General features: G+C 54.4%; 6 protein-coding genes across 6 annotated transcripts; 3 read left to right on the top strand and 3 right to left on the bottom strand.

Annotated features, from left to right (window-relative positions):
• Positions 1-349: 349 nt before the first annotated feature.
• On the top strand, positions 350-8,490 carry QC762_408670 (uncharacterized protein). The gene is made up of 3 exons (XM_062890322.1): positions 350-1,528; positions 1,655-2,286; positions 2,334-8,490. The coding sequence occupies exons 1-3, from the start codon at positions 1,479-1,481 to the stop codon at positions 8,222-8,224; spliced, it is 6,573 nt and encodes a 2,190-aa protein (XP_062743606.1). The 5' UTR covers positions 350-1,478; the 3' UTR covers positions 8,225-8,490.
• A 484-nt stretch (positions 8,491-8,974) lies between these two features.
• On the bottom strand, positions 8,975-10,042 carry QC762_408675 (uncharacterized protein; the record flags this gene model as incomplete). The annotated part of the gene is made up of 1 exon (XM_062890323.1): positions 8,975-10,042. The coding sequence occupies one exon, from the start codon at positions 10,040-10,042 to the stop codon at positions 8,975-8,977; it is 1,068 nt and encodes a 355-aa protein (XP_062743605.1).
• A 693-nt stretch (positions 10,043-10,735) lies between these two features.
• Positions 10,736-11,961, bottom strand: NAG1_2 (Glucosamine-6-phosphate isomerase (Glucosamine-6-phosphate deaminase) (GNPDA) (GlcN6P deaminase); the record flags this gene model as incomplete). Its single annotated transcript, XM_062890324.1, has 2 exons — positions 10,736-11,692; positions 11,749-11,961. The coding sequence occupies 2 exons, from the start codon at positions 11,959-11,961 to the stop codon at positions 10,736-10,738; spliced, it is 1,170 nt and encodes a 389-aa protein (XP_062743604.1).
• Positions 11,962-12,953: 992 nt separating this feature from the next.
• Positions 12,954-14,934, top strand: NAG5 (N-acetylglucosamine kinase 1). The gene is made up of 3 exons (XM_062890325.1): positions 12,954-13,822; positions 13,892-14,458; positions 14,513-14,934. Exons 1-3 carry the CDS (start codon positions 13,233-13,235, stop codon positions 14,886-14,888), a joined length of 1,533 nt encoding a protein of 510 aa, XP_062743603.1. The 5' UTR covers positions 12,954-13,232; the 3' UTR covers positions 14,889-14,934.
• Positions 14,935-15,191: 257 nt separating this feature from the next.
• Positions 15,192-17,641, bottom strand: QC762_408710 (uncharacterized protein; the record flags this gene model as incomplete). The annotated part of the gene is made up of 5 exons (XM_062890326.1): positions 17,581-17,641; positions 17,047-17,533; positions 15,921-16,989; positions 15,370-15,866; positions 15,192-15,309 (listed from the first exon to the last, which is right to left on the bottom strand). Exons 2-5 carry the CDS (start codon positions 17,178-17,180, stop codon positions 15,192-15,194), a joined length of 1,818 nt encoding a protein of 605 aa, XP_062743602.1. The 5' UTR covers positions 17,181-17,533; positions 17,581-17,641.
• A 795-nt stretch (positions 17,642-18,436) lies between these two features.
• QC762_408715 (uncharacterized protein) lies at positions 18,437-19,021 on the top strand (the record flags this gene model as incomplete). Its single annotated transcript, XM_062890327.1, has 1 exon — positions 18,437-19,021. The coding sequence occupies one exon, from the start codon at positions 18,437-18,439 to the stop codon at positions 19,019-19,021; it is 585 nt and encodes a 194-aa protein (XP_062743601.1).
• Positions 19,022-19,972: the final 951 nt, after the last annotated feature.

Below are 19,972 nucleotides of genomic sequence, written 5' to 3'. Positions count from 1 at the left end.
ACACACTCCATCTTGAGGCTATTGGAACACCTGGGCTTTGAACGGCAGGCGGCCGGTGACTAAATGATAAGTTGTGGGTTAAAAGCTTGGTGACTGAGAATAATCCTTGGAAGCTGTATACTGAGATCAATGAATAACACTGTTCGAATTGCAAGGCGAAAAGTTCAAGTTCTAAAGCCTTAGGATGTTGTTGACTTGGATGTCAAGAGATAGTCACTGAAGCTTATCAGTTATCCACAGCTTCCTTATCAGTGCAAGCAGCAGAAGGTCCGTGCACTGCTTCGATGAGCTCTCTGTTAACGACCAGGAGGGGTGGTCCCGCTGCTTAGACGCGTCCAACATCGTGCACCAGAAGGCTCACCTCAGTCTTATACATGAGCCTTTGAGTAGGCCCTCGGATGGATTCTGGAGATACACAGCATATCACTCCAAACAAAGACCAACCCCACGGCGCGTTGCAAATGTGTTCCATTCCCACCAACTCGGTCGCGGGCGATGACGAAGCAATTATCCTATCAACGCTCATAGACAGACACACACGTCGTCACATCATCCAGCGCCTGATGACTGTTTCGCCGCCCTTTTACAGTTAGCTATCCTCGTCACGAGTCACAGCGTCTGCCCATCCAACTGGCATCCTCCTCCCAGCTGCTTGGGCACACGGACAGCCCGTTCGGGACGACAGACTGGGCATCCCAAGCTCTGGAGAAAAGAAGCGACGACGACAGGGTCTCCCCTCTTTTTACTCTTTTTTTATCGCTGCTGCCAGATGCTGAAGTTTCTGCAATGAGTCTGTGCGAGATGCGACATCTCAGGTTTCAAGTGAAACACCAAGGACGGGGTCACGATGCAACCGCCGAGCATTGGCCTTGTCAGCCTCGCCTCTCGTCCAATGCCTGCCCATGCCTCGCGCCAGCATGAACAACAGATGGCGAGACTGGGCTTAGCTCCCGTTTACCAGAGGAAACGATTTTGCAAGCGAAGTCCAGACGGAACTTTTCGCCGCGGGCCTTGACTGGATGGCGATTAGGGGGGCTCTGTAACAAGCGCGACAAGCTCTGCCTTGGCAGCCTCTCTGCTACCTCCTCTCATCAACCCCTTCTCCACTGTCCCATGTCCGCCATCCCACCCCGCGAGGAACCCAGCTGATCCGGGGGCGTTGACCGTCAAGCGTTGCACCAGCAGCCCCGGCCGGGACTCTCTTCGAGAACCGCCTCTCTTTTCTCTTTTCCTTTGCCTTTTGCTCTCCTTCTGTTTGTTTGGCACGACACAGCATGGGCCCTGACATGTCTGCCTGTCATTGACACTATTCACAACATCAACGCCGTGACGTGCGGGAAACGATCACTATGAGACGCTCATTCAACTAACATTCTATTCTATTCTTACCTTAATACTTTTGCCCCCCATTGATTGGGCCTTTTGAGTTTCTCTCTGTACTCGTTCTGTCTCGTTTATACTTCTAATCATCGTCCATCATGGCGAACAACGGTACCACCACGCAGGCCCTCATTGGGGCCTTTACCTTGTCAGTTCTCTCGCCACTCTATGTGTCCTATCCGGAGTCGAGGTGTTGTCTGTTGTGGGCGGTGGTGAAGAAGACGGAGGATGAGGATGGACATCGTGAAGGAGGTTAGCTAACATACTGGTATAGTGGAAGCGTGGTCTATGCTGCCTCGGCGGCTCTCGTTCTTTACATCAACGGCCATGGTGCTGCGGTATTCCGCGACAGCCAGAGGCTGGTCCTCGTATTATTTCTTATTTCTTCGGCCCTATGGGCTGCCATCGATTTTGCTACGACGCTCATCGATACCACAGGCTCATCGATGCCATGTCAAATCGGTGTTATTTTCGCTTCTATTTTCGACCAATTGGCGAGGTTCTCGATCGAACAGTTCTTGCTGTGGGCTTTGAATTCTAACAAGGGGGGCAAGCTTTCGGTGGTGCAGTTGCTACCCCAGATTCTCATTTTGGCCCGGTTTCTCGCCGGTGCCGTGTTTGTCGGCTTCACTCGACCTCAGACCGACGACTATTGCCTCGCGACGACCTCGGCTCTCCCTGTCGGCGTTGCTGTGCTGGCTCTGGATGCTATCATCATTGTTCTTCTGATCCAGAAGGCCTACTCGAGTGGCGGTGCTGCGAAGACAAACTCCAGGTCTCTCACCTCAGTTTTGCTAGGTCTGATTTGCTGGACAGCTGCCAGCATTGTGATGCTGCTCGGCATCACCACCATCCCATCTGCCGCTAGGACAGCTCTCCCTGCCGGCGGACTGTTGGTGCTGATCGGTAAGTTGTACACTGCCCTGCTGGTTCCTTCAACTGACAACCTCTAGTTTTCATTACGGCTGGCGCCATGACTTTGATCTCGTCTAGGAAATCCGACTCTGGGCTTCCCGAGGCCCCTTCACCGAGACGCATCAACATCAGTCGTGATATTTCGACCGCTGACTCGGAATATCCCCCAAGCCGGTTTGAGGATTTGAAGGAGGCCAACATTCGCTCATCGAGGAGCTTCGTCAACCCTAGAGAGGTACCAAATACCAAGGATGAGACCAGTGCTGGGTTCCCCTTCGCCATGAGCGTCGCTACCCAAGGAGTACCAGCGATGCCGCCACCCGTGAGCTCCGAATATGTCCGCCAGTTGGAGAGATCGGCTTCTCAGAAGAAGGGCATGTGGGGCGATTTTGGAAAGAGGACATCTTCCACAGGGGGAAGGCCAGTGATTGGCAAGCCAGTCCTCCAGTCTAACGAGGATGGTAACCCATTAAACAAGATCACGGTTATTGATCTTCAGTCGGCGATCATGGCGGATAAGGAGAGGAGACAGACCAGGATTGAGGAGGAGGGAAGCCTATCGGTGTCGCACCGGTCCGTCATGCAGTCGATGCATTTGACTCCCGAGGAGGGCGTCAAGCGGGCTGCCAGCATGAAGAGAAAGGAGGTGGCTTCAGTTTCATCCCGTCAGAGTGCCTTCCCTGGAGGTCTGCAAGCCGACAGCTCTGCCTCCACAACCTCGGCCCAGCTTTCTCCTGCCAGTGATGAGACTCGTCGTAGATCACCACGCCAGCCAGAGCCAGAGGAGCAACGGCCCTGGACCCCTGAGAAGCTGACTCCTGCCCCTCAACCTGCGAGGGCATCCCAAAATGACGTTCGTCCAGTAACAGTGTTGCTGCAAGCCAACGTCCCTCAGCCGATCCAAAGACCTGGCATCCGCCCGTCGCGACAGCTGCCTCCCTCGCCCGACACCCCTCCTCAGGAAGCAGCCAAGACGCCGCTCCAGAGAAGACCCACGATTGGTCTCCCAACCAACCCAAGAGCTCGCGGCATCCAGGTTGGCAAGGAGATGGGTGCTTCGTCGCAGCACAAGACCATCATGTTCATCAACAACATCGAGTATCACGACCCGGTTGCTGTTGGAAATATCATGAGCAGGGCGAACACTCTGCCCTTGAAGCCAGCCCCAACTTCCAAGGCTCCGGCCAGGGTTGCTTCAGTCGTCAACCGTCCGCGACCTATCCCACGCAAGCCGGATAACATTGCTTCTCCCAGCCATCGCAGAAGCAAGTCTGCCAGCTCTCTTTTGGGAAGGAAGTCCATTTTGGATGCGACTTCTGGCAGCCCTACTCAGCTCCCCCCGCTCCCACCTGCTCCCAGAAGCGTGGGATTGCCTGCGAGGCCACAACCCAACAACACCAAGAGCATGACCTTTGACGAGAAGATGACTCTCCTCTTCCCCGCTCCACCCAGGTCAAAGTCCGTTAGACGCAGATCCTCCTCAGTGCCCGAGCTCCCCAGAATTCCCATGTCCTACCTGGATACTACTTCCTCTACAAGTGAAGCCGACAATCAGACGGTGTCCAACCGCACCACCAAGACATCTGTACGGACTGATAGCATCCTCGAAGTGGACGAGATTCCGCGGAAAGAGTCAAATGTCCAAGCCACGGACGAAACAAGCAAGGCATGGATTAGTGCCTTTGAGGCTGGCAAGCAAGAAGACAAGCGCAAGTCTTCGCCAGTCATTCCTGCAATCCGAGCCTCAGCTTGGACCGAGACTACTGTGGACGATTTGGGAACAGCCACAAACTGGAGCTCCATGAATTCTCCCGAGTACGCCATGCCCATGGCCATCATGCCGGCTCAGGGTCTCCCTGCCGCTGTTCGGATGCCTGCTAAGCAGGTTGCTGAAGAGCCCAAGGAGGAGACCAGGGTTGTCGAGTCTCGCAACAGCGATGACGTGCCTTTCATGCTCGACACGTCTACCTTTTCCAAGTTCGGTATGCGGAAATCCTGGCTCGTGGACGATGAAGTAACCATTCCGGCCCCCGAGGAGCCTGAGCCTGAACCAGTCCCCGAGCCTGTCTCTGCGCCCAAGCCTGCACCTCAGAGCCAGTGGCACAGGCGTGTTGGTGACGAGTGCCCTGCGTTTTCCAAGGACTGCTTGAGCAAGAAGGGATGCAGAAAGACACCCCCTACTCCTCTTTCGCTTCGCACCCCCAACAAGAAGGCCGTCATCGTTCACGCTGAGCCTTCCCCTCTGGAGTCGCCAGAACACGCTCTGCAACAGATTCAGGCCCAGCTCAAGAAGCTGGAGGAGCCTGAAGTCAATGCTGACACGCCTTCTCAGCGTTTGGCCCTGCTCGAAATGATGGAAAAGGAAATGGGCATGCAGGTTGATCACTGGAAGGAGATGAAGCACGACATCGGTCGTGACTCTCTCTCGAGCGTCCAGACCAGCTCACCCGCCGTCAAGCGTGACTCTGTCGCCAGCGTTGCCAACATTGTCCCCGAGACCGCCAACACCAGAGTGAGCATCGGATCTGACCGCAGGGCTTCCCGCGTTGCTCGCCTGTCCAAGCACAGCAGCATGTCCAAGATTGAGGAGCAACCTTCGGTCCGCAACTCTGGCAGCGCTCAGATGAGCAAGTGGCAGAAGCGCTTGACTGAGGCGCAGATGGAGTACATGGACGCCCGTCTCCTCCGCGAGAGCAGCGTCAACTTCTTGCAGCTCACCAGAGCTCAGCTTGCGAGCCCAACTCCCCCGGAGTCTGACGCATCCTCCATCAATCTTCCGGAAGAGGAAGAGGTTCCCCCTGTCCCAGAGCTCCCGGCGAAGTGCCTCGAGCAGACTCCCGAGCCCTCTCCGGAGCAGCCCAAGGCCGAGTGGCTCTGGACCCCGCCAAGCAGGTTTTCCGCCCCTGCTGGTCTTTTGTGGACTGCTCCCATCAAGGTTGCCGAGACCGAGGTTGTCCTCCCCAGCCTTTCTGTCCGCCCCATGGCCAGAAAGGAGCCGGAGCCCCTCCAGATTCACAGCACCCACCTCTGGCGCAAGCCTTACACCAACACCAGCCGGTCCACCACCGGACTCTGGAAGCCCGTCTGGGCCTCAGCTGCTCCCCCAGCTGAGCCAGTCAAGCGTGTCTCACAGGTTGCGGCGCCTCAGCCCCAGAAGGCTCCTCGTCCGGTGACACAGCGCCCGCCTCGTCGCAACAAGCGCGTCACTCTTCTCCCTGATATCATCGAGAACCCCGAGCCCTTGCCTAACAAGAGGGGCACTCTCGGCATCTTCCAGTTCCCCTGGGGAGAAAAGTCCGACACGGCCTCCGTCCAGGCTCGCCCTCCTGTCTTGATGGCCATGCCTGGTACCATGGCCTCTGGTGCACCTGTCCGTTCCCAGCAGACTGAGCTCAACGAATACTCTTCTTCGTTCTTTGATGATTACGATGACGACAATGACATCGTTGACAGCATGAACTCTGATGAAGATGGTAGCGACGATGGCTTCGATGAGACCACCCTCTGGGAGATTGCCAGCCTACTCAAGGTTGACAACGTCCCCTCTAGAAGCAGCTTGGTTCCCTCTGAGGACTCTGTTTTGGGTGACTATGTTGAAGAGCTCGAGTCCGATGATGAGGACCAGTCTTCCCGCGAGCAATCCATTGTCATTGGCCTTGCTGAGCCCAGCGAGCTGGTTGTTAGCCGCAAGCGTGATTCTGCCACCCTCGAGAGCGATGCCCTTACGATCCTCAACGATGCCGTCTATCAGCCCGAAGCCCAAGTCCAGAAGAAGCCCGTGTCCAAGCCTGTTGCCAGGATTGGCCTGCCTTCCAACCCCCGCCCAGCTCCGCCCGCCCCCGTCGCCGAGTCGCAAGTGCCGGCTGCCCCGGCCTCGGCACCCAAGCAACCCCAGTTTCCTCGCCACCCCATCAAATCCACCCAGGCCGAGACCGCTGTCAAGCAGGTCTCTGCAGGTCTGTGGAGCCCACCCGTCACATTGGATAAAGATTCTTCGCGGGGTGGGTTGTTCGCCGTTGACTCGAACCGCACCGTATACCGCACTACCACCGAGGAGCCTGCTGCTCAGTACATGAGCCGCAGCCCCCGTCCGGCTGAGCGCAAGCCTCTCGACAGTTTGGTATCGACTTCCCTCTGGACTGCTCAGACCGAGGCTCGCAAGACCGAGCGCAACTGGATTCAGAACAAGACAGTCTCTGCTGGCTTGTGGACCCCACCTGTCACTGATAGATCTTCCTCGCGGGGAGGTCTGTTTGTGGTTGACCCCAGCCGCACTGTCTTCCGGACCACCACTGAGGAACCTGCTGCTCAGTACATGAGCAGAAGCCCTCGCCCGGCTGACCACAAGCCCCTCGACAAGCTTGCCTCGACCTCTCTTTGGACTGTTGAGGCTGTCGTCAAGACTGAGCGCAACTGGATTCAATCCAAGCCAGTGTCGGTTGTTACTGGTGTGTGGAGCCCGCCTGTCGTTTGCAGATCTTCTTCGCCTCAAGGTCTCTTTACCGTCGACCCCAGCCGTACCGTATACCGCACCACCACTGAGGAGCCCGCTGCTCGTTTCATGAGCCGTAGTCCCCGTCCTGTTGAGCGCAAGCCACTTGAGCAGCTCAAGTCGACTTCTCTTTGGACCCTCGAGGCAGTCACCAAGACTGAACGCAACTGGATTCAGGGGCAGGCCAAGCCCAAGAAGACCACCCGTCCTGAGTTCAGCCTTGCCGATTGGCGCGCCGCTTTGAACGAGGCTGTTGCCGCTAGCTACCCCAAGGTTACTCGCATCGCTGCCACCGCCGCCGAATGGGACGCCGCTCTTGAAGAGGCCCTCGCCCTTTCTTATCCTGCCAAGTTTGACTCCTCGGTCCGCCACCCCGTCTTCGCGGCCAAGAGTTTGATCACTCGCTCCGAGTGGTTCCACCCCGCTGCCACTGGTTATACCTACGACGTAGCCAACGTTCACCCCGTCTTCTTTGGCTCTCTGGCCATCACCTGCCCTCTTGAGTCTGTCCACCCAGCTATCTCTTCCTACGCCGCCAAGAAGCTCCGTCGTCAGGCTTCCAAGGCCAAGCGTGAGCGTTCGGCCTCCTCATCTACCCGCAGCAGAAGGGACACGATCCAAGCCCAGATTGAAGCTTTGGAGCAAGAGAGGTTATTCGCCCAGCAGTTTGCCCAGGCTGAATACCGCCGCCGCAACACCTCCATCTCCGCCCTCTTCCCACCACCTCCCCCCATCCCAACAGAGGAGCCCACCATGGCGACGACAACGTTTGAGACGGTGCAGGACATTCAGCGCCGGTTGAGCCATCGCATCCGCGAGTCCCTCGTTATTTCTCGCCAGACCACGCCTGAGCAAACCCCCGTGTCCACCCCTGCTAGGACTCACTCCCGCTCCAAGCCTTCTGTTTCCAGATCTCACAAGTCGAGCAGGTCGAAGGTCCCTGCTGTTGTCCCTACCAAGCCGGCTGCCACTCTCTGGGCGCCCCCTGCTGCTGTGACTGTAATCCCGTCGCAGCAGATGTGGGGGTTGGCTAAGGGTGTTAACACCCCTACTGTTGACGGTGCTGTTGAAGACGCTGAGAGCGCTGCTAGGAGGCAAAAGGGAAGGAAGACGATTCAGAAGAAGGCGAGGAAGGTGGAGATTTTGGGGCAGATTAGGGCTGTGAAGAGGGGGGAGGATCCTTTTGAGAGGTTTGAGGGGCAGGGGTTGTGGGCGGCTGTGCCAGTAGTTGAGAAGAAGAGTGAGGTTGACTGGTTGCACAAGGTTTGTGTTGCGAAGCCGGTTGTGGAGATGAAGGTTGGGAGGGAGAGGAGGAGGACGAGTGTTAGTTTGGTGCCGATTCCGGAGAGGAGGGAGGTTGTGAGCGAGGAGGAGAGTTGGAGGGCGGGGCATGGGAGGGGGGAGAGTAAGGGGAGCAAGGTTGTGTTGAGATATTAGCTGGGTGGATGATGAAGGGGTAATTTTCTTTTTTTTTTGTTCGGACAGGAGGGGGGATAACAACACCCGCCGCTGAGACTTTTTTGTACTTGATTTTGGAGATATTTTTGTATTTTTTTCGGATACGTATATTTTTGTTGTTTATGTAGCCTTTTTGCGCGAGGGACAATACCTATCCTGTGGAATGATGGATGGGGGGTGCTCGCTGTGTTTAGCTATGGAAAAGGATCGATGGATTGGAATGAAAACTCATGATCTTCGGAGAGAGCTTTTTGTGTGCACTGATGGTGATGTGATTTGTGATGATTTTGTGAGTGCTCTGTCTAGGTGAAGAGTGAATAGGCCGAGGGGAATGGGCGTTGGAGAGATGGGGCTGAGAGATGGGAATGAGAGCCGGTCCTCAGAGACGGGATGGAGAGATGGGATACGGAGATGGGATGGACGAAGATAACACATGGGATGACCCCTGAAACCAGCCCACATTTCCCCCAGACAAACCATCCGAACGTTGAGGTGTTGTTCCTGCATCAAGCATTGGCGTCAATGGCATTTCGGCCTGTTTTTGGTGGGGATTGCCACTGTCATCCGTTCAAGTCGATGCGCTTTATCACGCATTCAAGCAATGATACATGGAATAGTTTGGCTCACCATCCTCTCACCAAGAAATGCTTCCAAGATAGTAATACAAACCTAAAGAGCCCTTCCCATCCACTCTTCACTACCTAACCATGACATAAGGCACCTGAAGAATTAAAAGTTCTGCGAAACCGAAAACCTCCTACTACTCCTCGCCAACAACCTCTCCCTTTCCTTCCCCTTCTCCCCGTCAAAACTCTGCCTTGGTATCCCCAACCCCAGCCCCAGCCCCAGCCCAGGCCTCTCCCACTTGGACGCTGCTGCCCTCTGTTCATCTGGGTGGTTGTATTCCAACCTCGTCATTAACACCGTATTCTTCTCCCTTTCCCTCTGGCGCATCTCCGGCTGGGAAGTTGACTGCGTCAAGCACCGCTCTTTCGACAGACTTGCTTGAACGCTATGGTGCGGTTGCTGCCTCATCTCTGGCTGCGAGGCTGATTGTGTCAAGCTTCGTAGCTGGGCGTAACCATGCTGAGGGGGTGGTTGGAGCGCTTGGTTGGGGTAGGTGTTCCGATTGGGAGCTCTGTACGGTCGCGGAGGGGGGATTAGAGACCTGGTGTTGTTTGGTCTCTGGGAAGTTGGGCTAGGTAGTGGTGGTGGTGGTGATAATACCATTTCCGACGGCACTCGTGGTACTGGTGGGCTGGGAGGAGGTGGTGGTCCAAAGTTCGCCCAGACCAGCGCGTTCGTCAATTCCCCTCCCACTCCAAAACCAGAAGATATACCCTCCGGCATCGCCATTCCCATCCCCATCCCCATCTCCTCCTGCAGTGGTGTAGTCTCTCGTTCTCTGCGTACCAACTTCAGTGGCGGCGGCGGCAACTCCTTATCCTCAGTCCTCCCCCCCTGCTTCACCACCTCTCTTCTCCCTTGTTCCTCTTGTTGTTGTGTCTTCATCGTCACACTACCACCCCTCTCACTCCCACTCTCACTATCCATCCACCACTTCCCCCCCTTCTTATCCCCCCCTTCCTCCGCCAGCGCGTACTTCCTCCTCCAAAAAAACAACACCATCCCCATCAACGTCCCCAAAACAATCAACCCAAGCACCGTAACCGCAGGAACGACAATATGAAGCTGGAGCATCGACTCTGGCAAAACACCACCACCACCAGCCTCCGCCGCCGCCGTACCATTCAAACACGCAGCTGTGACGAGCGTCTCATTACAGAGGAGCTCCATTGTTAAAAAAAAAATAAACCCCAAAAAAAACCATTTGGTTTTTCATCACAATGAGAGATCGAGAAAACCTGCTGAGAAAGGTGTTATTGAGCCGGGTGGGTAGTTAGAGTACAAAAAGTCCATGACCACCACACCACACCCACCCACCACCTAGACCACGCCCCATCACAATACCCTTTTGTATGCATAATCACCACAAACGGCCACAAAAGTTGCCTGCGTGTGACCATGGCTTATACTTACCGACTATGGGCAAGACTGAGGCCAGCTGTGGTGGTGCCTGGTGAGGCAGTGGGCAAGCCACAGTGCAAATCAGCTGGCAATGCTTGATGTTTGATATGGCTCTCCGACGACGGCCATCTTTCCAATCATTAAGGTGGGCTGCCAATTGTGCCCTCAGACCACAGCAAGGCGGCCGAGTGCAAAGTTGGGGGTCGTGGGGGCCGAATCTTCACTTTCAGGGGCACACCAAAGAAAGCGATGATATGCGGCGCGGCCCGCCGACTACCAGGCCTTCATTCACACTCATGCATTTGAGCCTCAATGCTCGGAAAAAGAGCTATGTGAAGTGCATTTTTAGGGCAGTAGACAAAACTTAAAAGTCACCTCAGAAACCAGAACCCACGGCAGTGGCGGTTGCAACTTCGACCCCAGATGCCTAACTCCCCGTGACTAACCCAGTTACCATTCGTTTTAGTCTGTTGTGCCGCTGTGGCCATCTTTGTGGTCTTGCAGTTGTAGCGGCAAAATAAAACGCCATAGGCTGTCGGAATCAGGCGCCCGATCATGGTCGGAGTGATCGGCCTTGTCACTCTTGAGCCGACTGGACATGGCATCAAAGCGCGGTGAAGGGCATCGTTCGTCTTTCTTGATTCGAGCCGACATGGAGTCTAATCTGGGAGAAGGGCAACCGGACTCGACCGTGTACGCCGACTCGCCAAATAATTCCGCTTTCGTGGGGATTCGCATCCTGAACCGAACAGGCGTCTGCGCCGGGGACGGTGGTGTATCATGAAGCGTGGGCACATGACTGGTGCTGATTTTGAGAGGCAGGCATTGCTCAAGGCCATTGGATCGAGCAACCTGCTCAATACTCTTGAAGTACTTGACCGTCTTTACCTGCAGCTCCAGTGTGGCGTCCTCGTCGCACACAATCAGAGGATATGGATGCAACTGCAAGGCAGACAAGGTCCACATGTGATTCACCCCTTGCTCGATGCAGTGTTGGAGAGCAATGGCCTTGCGGGCACCGATGATGAGGGCAACCACTTCGCGGGAGTCGAGAATAGTCTGAACTCCAACAGTCAAGGCCATCTTGGGTACCTTTCCCACGTCATTACCAAAGAAGCGGCTGTTGGCGAGGATGGTGTCGTAGGTAAGTGTCTTGACGCGAGTGCGAGAGGCCAAGCTCGAGCCGGGCTCGTTGAAGGCGATGTGGCCATCTTCACCAATGCCCGCCAGGAAGAGGTTGATTCCTCCCAGAGCCTTGATCTTGGCTTCGTAGTCGGAACAATGGGCCTCTAGGTCGGAGGCGTTGCCATCAAGCATGTTGATGTTGTCCGGATTGATATCGATTTGCGAGAAGAAGTGTTTGTGCATAAACGAGCGGTAGCTCTCGGGATGGTCTCGTGGGAGTCCAATATACTCGTCCTGGAGGTGGTGGTAATCAGCCACGCGGTCCGGTATAGAGAGAAAGGTCGGCTTACCATGTTGAAGGTCACAACATTTTGAAACGAGACCTTGCCGGCACGATGCTTCTCGACAAGAATTCGGTATACGATCTCAGGACTGGATCCGGTAGGAAGACCTAGTACAAAGGGATTTGTTGGGCCAGGGCGGAAGATGTTGATTCTCTCGACAATGTAGTTGGCGGCGTATCGGCTGGCAGCCTCTCCGTTGTCTCTGATGATGAGTCTCATTTTGGCCTCTATTGGAGCTTCAGAGCACAGCAAGGCGTTGCGGGTAGGTTGGAGGGCAGAGAGTTCTTAGGATTGCGGAGGCTGATGACTGATGGCCCAGAACAACACTTGTGATATTCCACGCCGAGTATGTCCGGGATTCGGAGGGCTCAGTCACTCAAGCAATGTGATACCTGTGATGAACTGTCAACGGTAGTGGTAATTGGTAATGATGGCAGTGGATGAAACGTTTATCATAGGACCGGGGACTTGAGGAGCAGTGGTGGCACAAGTTGCAGGTTGCGATGGACCTGTGCCCCGATCGCCTGTCATCCACTACTCCCTCCATGGCAAGTATGACACCCCAACGCCTTCCCTCTTCAACCTGTCCCCGGGTTGTGCTTGCTGTTTGTGGACGGGAGGGAGGTTAGAGTTCATGTGGCCCGTGCTATCACGAGATTCCCACGGTGCCCAGCCATACCGCCCACACTGTGTGTTCCTCTGTCCAGGTTACAACGGCCACGAACGGCCTGCTGGTGATGTGATGGCCCCCGTTGGACAGGGCTTTGGCGAATGATTGAAGTCAAATCTACGAAACCCAATCGTCTCGACAGACTTCAGGTGCGGCTCCCTCCAGGGTTACTCTCCGCTGACAGCCTCCCCCAGCCAAGGAAGGCATGGAACGTTACTTTCCCACCCACCTCCCTAAACCGACAACGAGACGAGGAAATGTTCTGCAATATTCAGCTCCAAGCAGCCGTGCCAGTCAATCTCCAAGATCCCTCCGTCATTGGTCCCCCACGACTTTGCCATTCCTCACCCACTACCGGCCATGCTTTTCGTCTTGAATAGATTGGTCGTTGGAGGCTCAAAGGTCTTTCCCGCCAGTTTTGCTGGCGACAATCTACCGACGCAACCGCTGGAGTTGGATGCCTGTTAGGTCGAGACAACAGGTGGCTAACAGGAACCTCATCTTTCGCCCAAGTACATTATTCGTTTCTATTAAACAATCTCCAGACTTTGCGTAGTGGTGATTTCTTGGAGAGCGATACACCAAGAACAACTCCCACAAGCCCGTTGCTGCGCGGTATCGAGTAATGTCGTGCACGAGTCAAAAGTAGCGAGCTAACAGCCATGCCAGTCCAGGAAGGTAGCTCTGATCGCCAGCCTTATTCCACCTCATATGGGACCTCGTATTGGAATCTGGATGTCTGCTCCTTCATCAGCGTCCCATAAGTAATAGAGACAGGTCCCCAACAAGGACCTCCTTCTTGTAATCGTTCATTTTCGCCATGGCATTTCTGCGTGACTTACTCCTGGCCGTCATCAAATCGCTTTTCCGAGGCCGATCATTTCTCCAAGCTTTGTTAGCTTTCTGGACAACCTCGACTGAGTCCTCACCAACCCTACGTGAACCACCCAGCAAGGATGGCTCAACCTCTATCAGCGATTTCCTCGCAAAAGCCGAGAGTTTGCTTTTGGATCCTACTCAACCAGACAAGCGTAGAGCTCTGTCTCAAAAGCTGAAGCTTGAGTTTCGTGAGGGCCTCCTCTCAAATCCGGCTTGCATGCTTCCATCGTACCATACCGAGCTTCCCACGGGAGATGAGTCGGGTCAATATCTGGCTGTTGACGTTGGGGGCTCAACCTTGCGAGTTGCTCTGGTGGACCTCAAGGGCAGAGGTTCTTCAGGAGGTCCAGAGAGCGTCATCGTCAGCATTGACACCTTCAATATCGACAATGATATCAGAGCATTGAAGGGCAGAGCCTTTTTTGACTGGATGGCTGAGAAAATCTACCAAACTGTGGCAAAAGACAGCAGGCAGGGTCACTGTGCTGATGACCCGTTATTGCTTGGGCTGTCGTGGAGCTTTCCAATTGAGTATGCCATTCCTCCTCGTATAATGTCTATCCATCCTCTCAAACACACCCAATGCTAACATCCACGCAGACAACCCGCCCCCCAAACCTACCTCCTCCGCCCCATGGGAAAATCCTTCCACGCCGCCGACGGCCTCTTGAACCAAAACCTCTCCTCCATACTCAAAACCTCTTGCCTCCACCACAACCTACACGTCTCCCTTTCAGCCATAGTAAACGACTCCTCCGCCACGCTCCTCTCTGCAGCTTACTCTCACCCCTCAACCACAACCTTCGGTCTAATCCTTGGCACAGGCGTCAACATCGCCGCCTACCTCCCCGTCACCACCATCAGCCCCTCCAAACTCCCCCCCCGTCCCCATACCCTGGCCACTCACGTAGTAGTAAACACAGAACTCGGCATGTTCGGCGGCCCCTCCCTCCCCTCAACAAAATGGGACAAGACCCTCAAAGCCTCCCACCCAAGACCAGACTTTCAGCCCCTGGAGCATCTCGTCAGCGGGTTCTACCTCGGCGAGGTGGCCAGGTTGATTTTGGTCGATGCAATCCACGAAACGGGGGCATTCGGCGGGGTTGTCCCGGATTCTTTAGCGAGGGAATACACCCTCGATGCAAAGACTCTATCTCTTCTCGAAAGGTGCTCCCCGTCCCCTGTCCCTCTCTGATGCATCATGTTCACTAACACCCCCAGTGACCCCCTCCACTTCCAAACCCTCCACCCTTTCCCCTACCCCCCCTCCCAAACCGACCTCTCCCTCCTCACCTCAATCGCCTCCCTCATAACCCAACGCTCAGCCTCCATCCTCGCCGCCTCCCTCCACGCACTTCACGAAATAAACCTCGAAGCTTCTTCCCCTCAAAAACAACCCCAGAAGACAACAACAATAGCCTACACCGGCTCTGTGATAGAGCACTACCCCCACTACCTCTCCCACTTGCAATCCTACCTCGACCAACTAACCCTCAACACACCCACCACCTTTAAGCTCGTCCCCGCAAAACAAAGCTCAGTTTTGGGTGCAGCAGTGGCGTTGGCTTGTCTGGACAAGCAAAGCACGAGATCCTGAAAAGCCAAAAAGGCCACAATACAAAAAGCTGATGATTAACGCCCCCCGTCCCCTGAGTGTGATGGTGTCGTACAATAATACATCATTCCCCCCCTGAAACGCCCAGCCAAAATCCCGCACCACAAACACCAAAAAACTTGCACAGACATCCATCCCAGGCCGTGCCATCATTCACCATTCTCCCATATACTTCACATCGCCCCATCTCCTTCGCAGTAACTGTCCCTGGTATATATAACTCCACATCCTCCACCCTCTTCAACATGCAACCTAAATCCCATCATGGCCCCCCTCTTCTTGACCTCAGTCAGCAGCAAAATACCTCTTCCCCTTACTCCTCAGCTGCTGCGCTTTCACCTCAGGCGGCACAATAGTATGATGAACCACATGCGGTCGATAAATCGCATCCACCGGCGGCATCCTATGATTCCGTCAGCACTTTCTTTCCCCTCTACTCCCATCTCTCCAGGCACAGACTTACCAGTCATCCACACTCAATGGAAAATACTCATACAACATATCCACCTCCGTCTGATCCTGCGGACTGTTAAGCTGCTGCGCACCCCCACTCTCAGTCCTCTGGCTCTTGTGTCCCAACCCCGGCCTGCTATTCCCCGCTTTTGACGATGACGACATGGAAAAGTGCTGCTGTGGGCTTTGAGACGATTCGCCACCCGAGGAATTAGATCGATTCAAGTTTGGTGGGCTGCGCTCGTCTTCTGAGAGGGAGAGGTTGATAGGGAGGTTGTTGGATTGGGAAGTAGAATGTAGTCCGCGGGTTGGCTTCAAAAGGTTGCTAGTGTGTTGTAATTGTTTGCCGGTTGGCAATGGAGTTGCTAATGTGGTATCTATTGGCACCCAGGGCGGTACTGGCGGCCGGTTGAGACTTGGAGAGGACAAAGCTAGCTTCTTACTGGCGTGCTGTTGCTGGGGGTTTGGTGAGAGGAACGGTCGAGGAGTTGACCAATCTGTCGTGGACTGCGTGATTGTCAGCATGTGAAACAAAGAACTTGATCGGACTTGAAGGCATACCGGTAAACTTCCCATCCCCTGATATCTATGAAGAAAACCTTGCCCAAAATCTTGACTCAGGGGCTGGCTCTGTGGAGTTCCCATATGTTGCTGCTGTTGCTTCGTAGCCGTAGAGCCCGAACTCAACCCCTCGATGCTTTTCCTCTCCAGTAGCCTCTTGTCTCCTGACAGAGGCACATCTTTCCTACTGTCAAAATTCCTGGGACTTCTGCCTCGCACAATGACCGGTCCCGACTGAACTTCGGCAACCTTGACATACTCTCCACCCTTCCCCTTAACCAGCAGATTTATCTGCACCACGTAATGCTGCTGGAGTCCCTTCCTCCGCCCATTGTTCGCGGTGGCATGCTTGAACTGCAGTCTCTTCCACGACACCCCCACCGTCACTCTGTTCGTCCCATCAATCTCCTGGCCCGACCCCAAGTCCAACACAGTTATCGCTGGCGCCCCTGCGGACTTTGTCGATTCCTCAGTCACTCCTCCTAGAGCAGGATTGTTACTCTTCCACGGGATGGAAATGATCTCCGTTTGTTTCCCTTCAATACTCTCGAGCGCCGTGATAGACGCCGCTAATTCCACCACTGGCATCCGTTGCTGCCCATCGGCCACAGCATATTGCGCCACTTGTCTCGGGAGAGTAATCTGCCCCGAACACTGCCATAGATTCCTCCTGTAGCAAGTCAACTCCATCGGACGTCGGTTATCGCCGCCGTTATCTGTCCCAAAGACGTCCTCGGCGACAAAGAACATGCCGTATAACTCTGCGCTCATCATAGGTTCGATAAACTGTCCCAAGGGGTCGATCAGGGTGGCTTTGCCTGGGACGACTGCGCCGAAGCCGAGGAGTTTGTTGTCGAGTTCTTGTGGGGAGGATGACCCCTCGGCGCCACCGTGGTTGCCATTGTAGCAGCTTTCTGGGTCGACGCCTAGCCCTCCCAAATTTCCCATGAGAGCGGTGTTGGCGACATCGTTACCGAACGGTCTGGCTGGGTAGGAGAACGGGTCTTCAAATGTTGTGCTAAGGGTGTCAAAATCGTATGCGGCTGTCGGGGTAAATGGGAGGTTGTGGCTGTAAGAAGATGAGATGATTAGTTCTCAGTTGAGCTCCCGCGATTGTGATACTCACAGCAACGGGTCGTCAAATGTCATACTGTGCGGATCAAAGCCGTCGATGCCGAGCGATTGCTGGCCTTGATGTCCCAGGGCGTCAGGACCCGTGGCGCCGGAGGACATGGCCGGCATGCCATTGTAGCTGGCCATATCTCATGGCCGATCACTCACGGTTCATGCAGGGACTCGGCGGTACTGCACTCGGGACTCGGGACGGGTCGCAGGTTGTACTTGTAAAGGGGCCACAGGATTGAAGAATGTCGAGATGGAATCCGATCCGACAGACTGGATGACATGTGAGACGTGGAGAAGAAGAGGAGTAAGATTAAAGTGAGGTGGCCCCGTCAGTTGCCCGCTCGGTGTGACCCTGTGGTTGCTCCTTCCCAATCGACTCTGGCGAGATCTTGTGCCCGCGGCCGAATGCAGATCGCAGGTGACCCTGCAAAACACGCCTGCCGATATTAAGTGCATTTCTTCTTCTTCTTCTTCTTCTTCTTCTTCTTCTTCTTCTTCTTCTTCTTCTTCTTCTTCTTCTTCTTCTTCTTCTTTTCTGGACACATCAGATAGCAATACATTTCCGTTTCTCTCTCAAAGTCATGGACTCATCAAGCTTAGACTCACCTTGCCCGGAAGCCAAGCCGCCCAGCCGCTACGGAGGTTTACCCCAGACGGCATCTCTTCTTCAACGGCCCTTTCCGGGGTATCTAGTGGCGCCGCTGCAGGGGACTTTCAAAGCTTGGCTTTTGTCCAGGCACCACAGTCCACCATCAGTAATGGCGTTGAGAAGCGTGGAAGCTTCAGTCATGTGTGGATGAGAATGTGCACACTTAGTACACGGTGCCAAACTTTGAGTTTATCGCAGACCCTATAAATCACACCTTTCCTCCGCCAATCAAAGTCAGGTAACGCCGATAATTCATTCATCTACACATACTCACCATGGATGCTTAAAAGGTCATGTCTCCCAACGACGCCCTAGGGCGATACCCCCTCGGCACGACACTGAAGATTCATCCACACACACCGCCCATGCCATTCGGCCGTGAGTATGAAGTAAAGATAGGACAGTTACGGGGACAACCACCTTCATGGTACCTGTGCGGTTCAGACTCCATCGAGCTCGCCCTCAATTTTCATCCCATGGATATCGAACCTTTCGACCCAAGCGAGGACACGGCAAGGGTACTCACCACCACCGGCGACAAAAGTAGCCACACATTCAAAGATGTGAACGACCGTGAGTGAGGTGACGGAGGACCCCACGTGGTGACTTGCCACCTCGAAGACGACCCCTCGATGGAGTATATTGCCAAGATCTACAATGGCGTCGACTACAACTTCTTGAGCACTGCGGAATGTGAATTTAGATGCGTAGATCCCTGTGTAAATTGCGTTGACTGCATGGCATGTGCAGACCGCGACTATGCACTCGACGCCCGCGCCTACATGGCCCTGCAAGACACACCCGAGGGGGTTTTGCGCCCAAGTTTTACGGATCCTGGACTTTCCCGCTCGAGACAGATCACCCAGAGAAGCCCGTCCGCTGGGTCCGCATGATCCTCTTAGAGCGTGGGGAAGGAGAAACCATGCAAGAACTGCTATCGCGAGGGGAGCTAGCAGACGAACCAGTTCGTCTCGCCGTTCTCAAGCAGCTTCTGGAAGCTGTCACCAAGCTCGATTGGTATTCAAAGATTCGTAGCATGGGCAACGGCGCTATGTTTCCTCCGGAGAATATTTTTGTCAACAGCAAGAACGGGAGTATGAAGTTAATCAGCTTTAGGGATGTCGAGTTATTGGGCTACTTCGAGGGATTTGAAGAGTCAGATGACGACGATGACCCTGGCCCATACTGGATTCCGAAGGCTTGGGCTGAGAAGCCGCAATTGGCAGCCAGGTTGTCGATTCCCCCGACTATAGGCGGCCAACCAACCATTACCGTTTTTAGGAATACTGGTACAACCGTGCAGATGGCACTGAGCGCTTCTGGCTGAACTACTGATGTCGTTGCTGAGGATGAAGATAGTGGCGTCGCAGACTCCGAGAAGGATACTACCAGCGAAGACAAGGACACGAAGACTGTCTCCGGAAAGAAGCGCAGTATCGAGGCACAAGAGGAAGATGGCAGCCCCTCTCGCAAGAAGCAATGCGTTTCGAGTCCTAAAGAATGAGGACTGCCTACCAGGTAGAAAAGAGGGCATCAACGGTCGGAGGGCAATCTCATAGCGGGATTTGTCAACTGTAGTCTGGGATTAGCTAGGCAGTTGTAAGTGTTAATTTTAATGTCTACCTCATACATCCTGATGATTCTAGCCCACTTTAGCCCACAAGTCACGATCATGCCGCGAAACCATAAGTATACATGACTGATCATTGACCCTCTTAGTCGCACGGAACCCTCTGTATTTCCTCTTGGAAAAATCTTGCTCCCACCCCCCACACCTCTCAAAAAGAAGTACCTGCTCACATACTCTCATGTACCTATCTAGCCACCATTCACCACACACTCCACACCAAGAGAGAAACACCCCGCTCCATCAGCTTACCAAGGGAGTTTAGGGACCGGACTTTGAGCACGAAATGATCCGGAAGGTTCGAAAAGTCCCAGGGATGGCTCAGCCTCATTGCAAGCGGCCGAGTCTGGTTGCAGAGAGAAAAGAGAAAACACAGAAAACGTAAAGAATCAACGAGACCTCTCCCATCCTCGGGATCTGTGTAACTACTCTCTTTCACAGCTTCACAGGTGGTGTCCTTCTCATGTGGAAGAGACTACCATCCCTGAAGCGTTGAGTTGTGTAAAAACTCTGAAAAAGAATTAAAAGCCTCTCTGCCTCTTTGCCTTTCTGCCTCTTTGCCTCTTCTTGTTTTTGTATGTCCGCAAGAATTCCAAACTCTACACTGTTTCCCCAGCCTCCCGAGCATCGGCCTGTTCTTGAATCATCCGC

The sequence above is a fragment of the Podospora pseudocomata genome, chromosome 4 (assembly GCF_035222375.1).
Source record: "Podospora pseudocomata strain CBS 415.72m chromosome 4, whole genome shotgun sequence".
NCBI classification, from domain to species: domain Eukaryota; kingdom Fungi; phylum Ascomycota; class Sordariomycetes; order Sordariales; family Podosporaceae; genus Podospora; species Podospora pseudocomata.
This window is presented reverse-complemented; position numbering and strand designations above follow the sequence as displayed.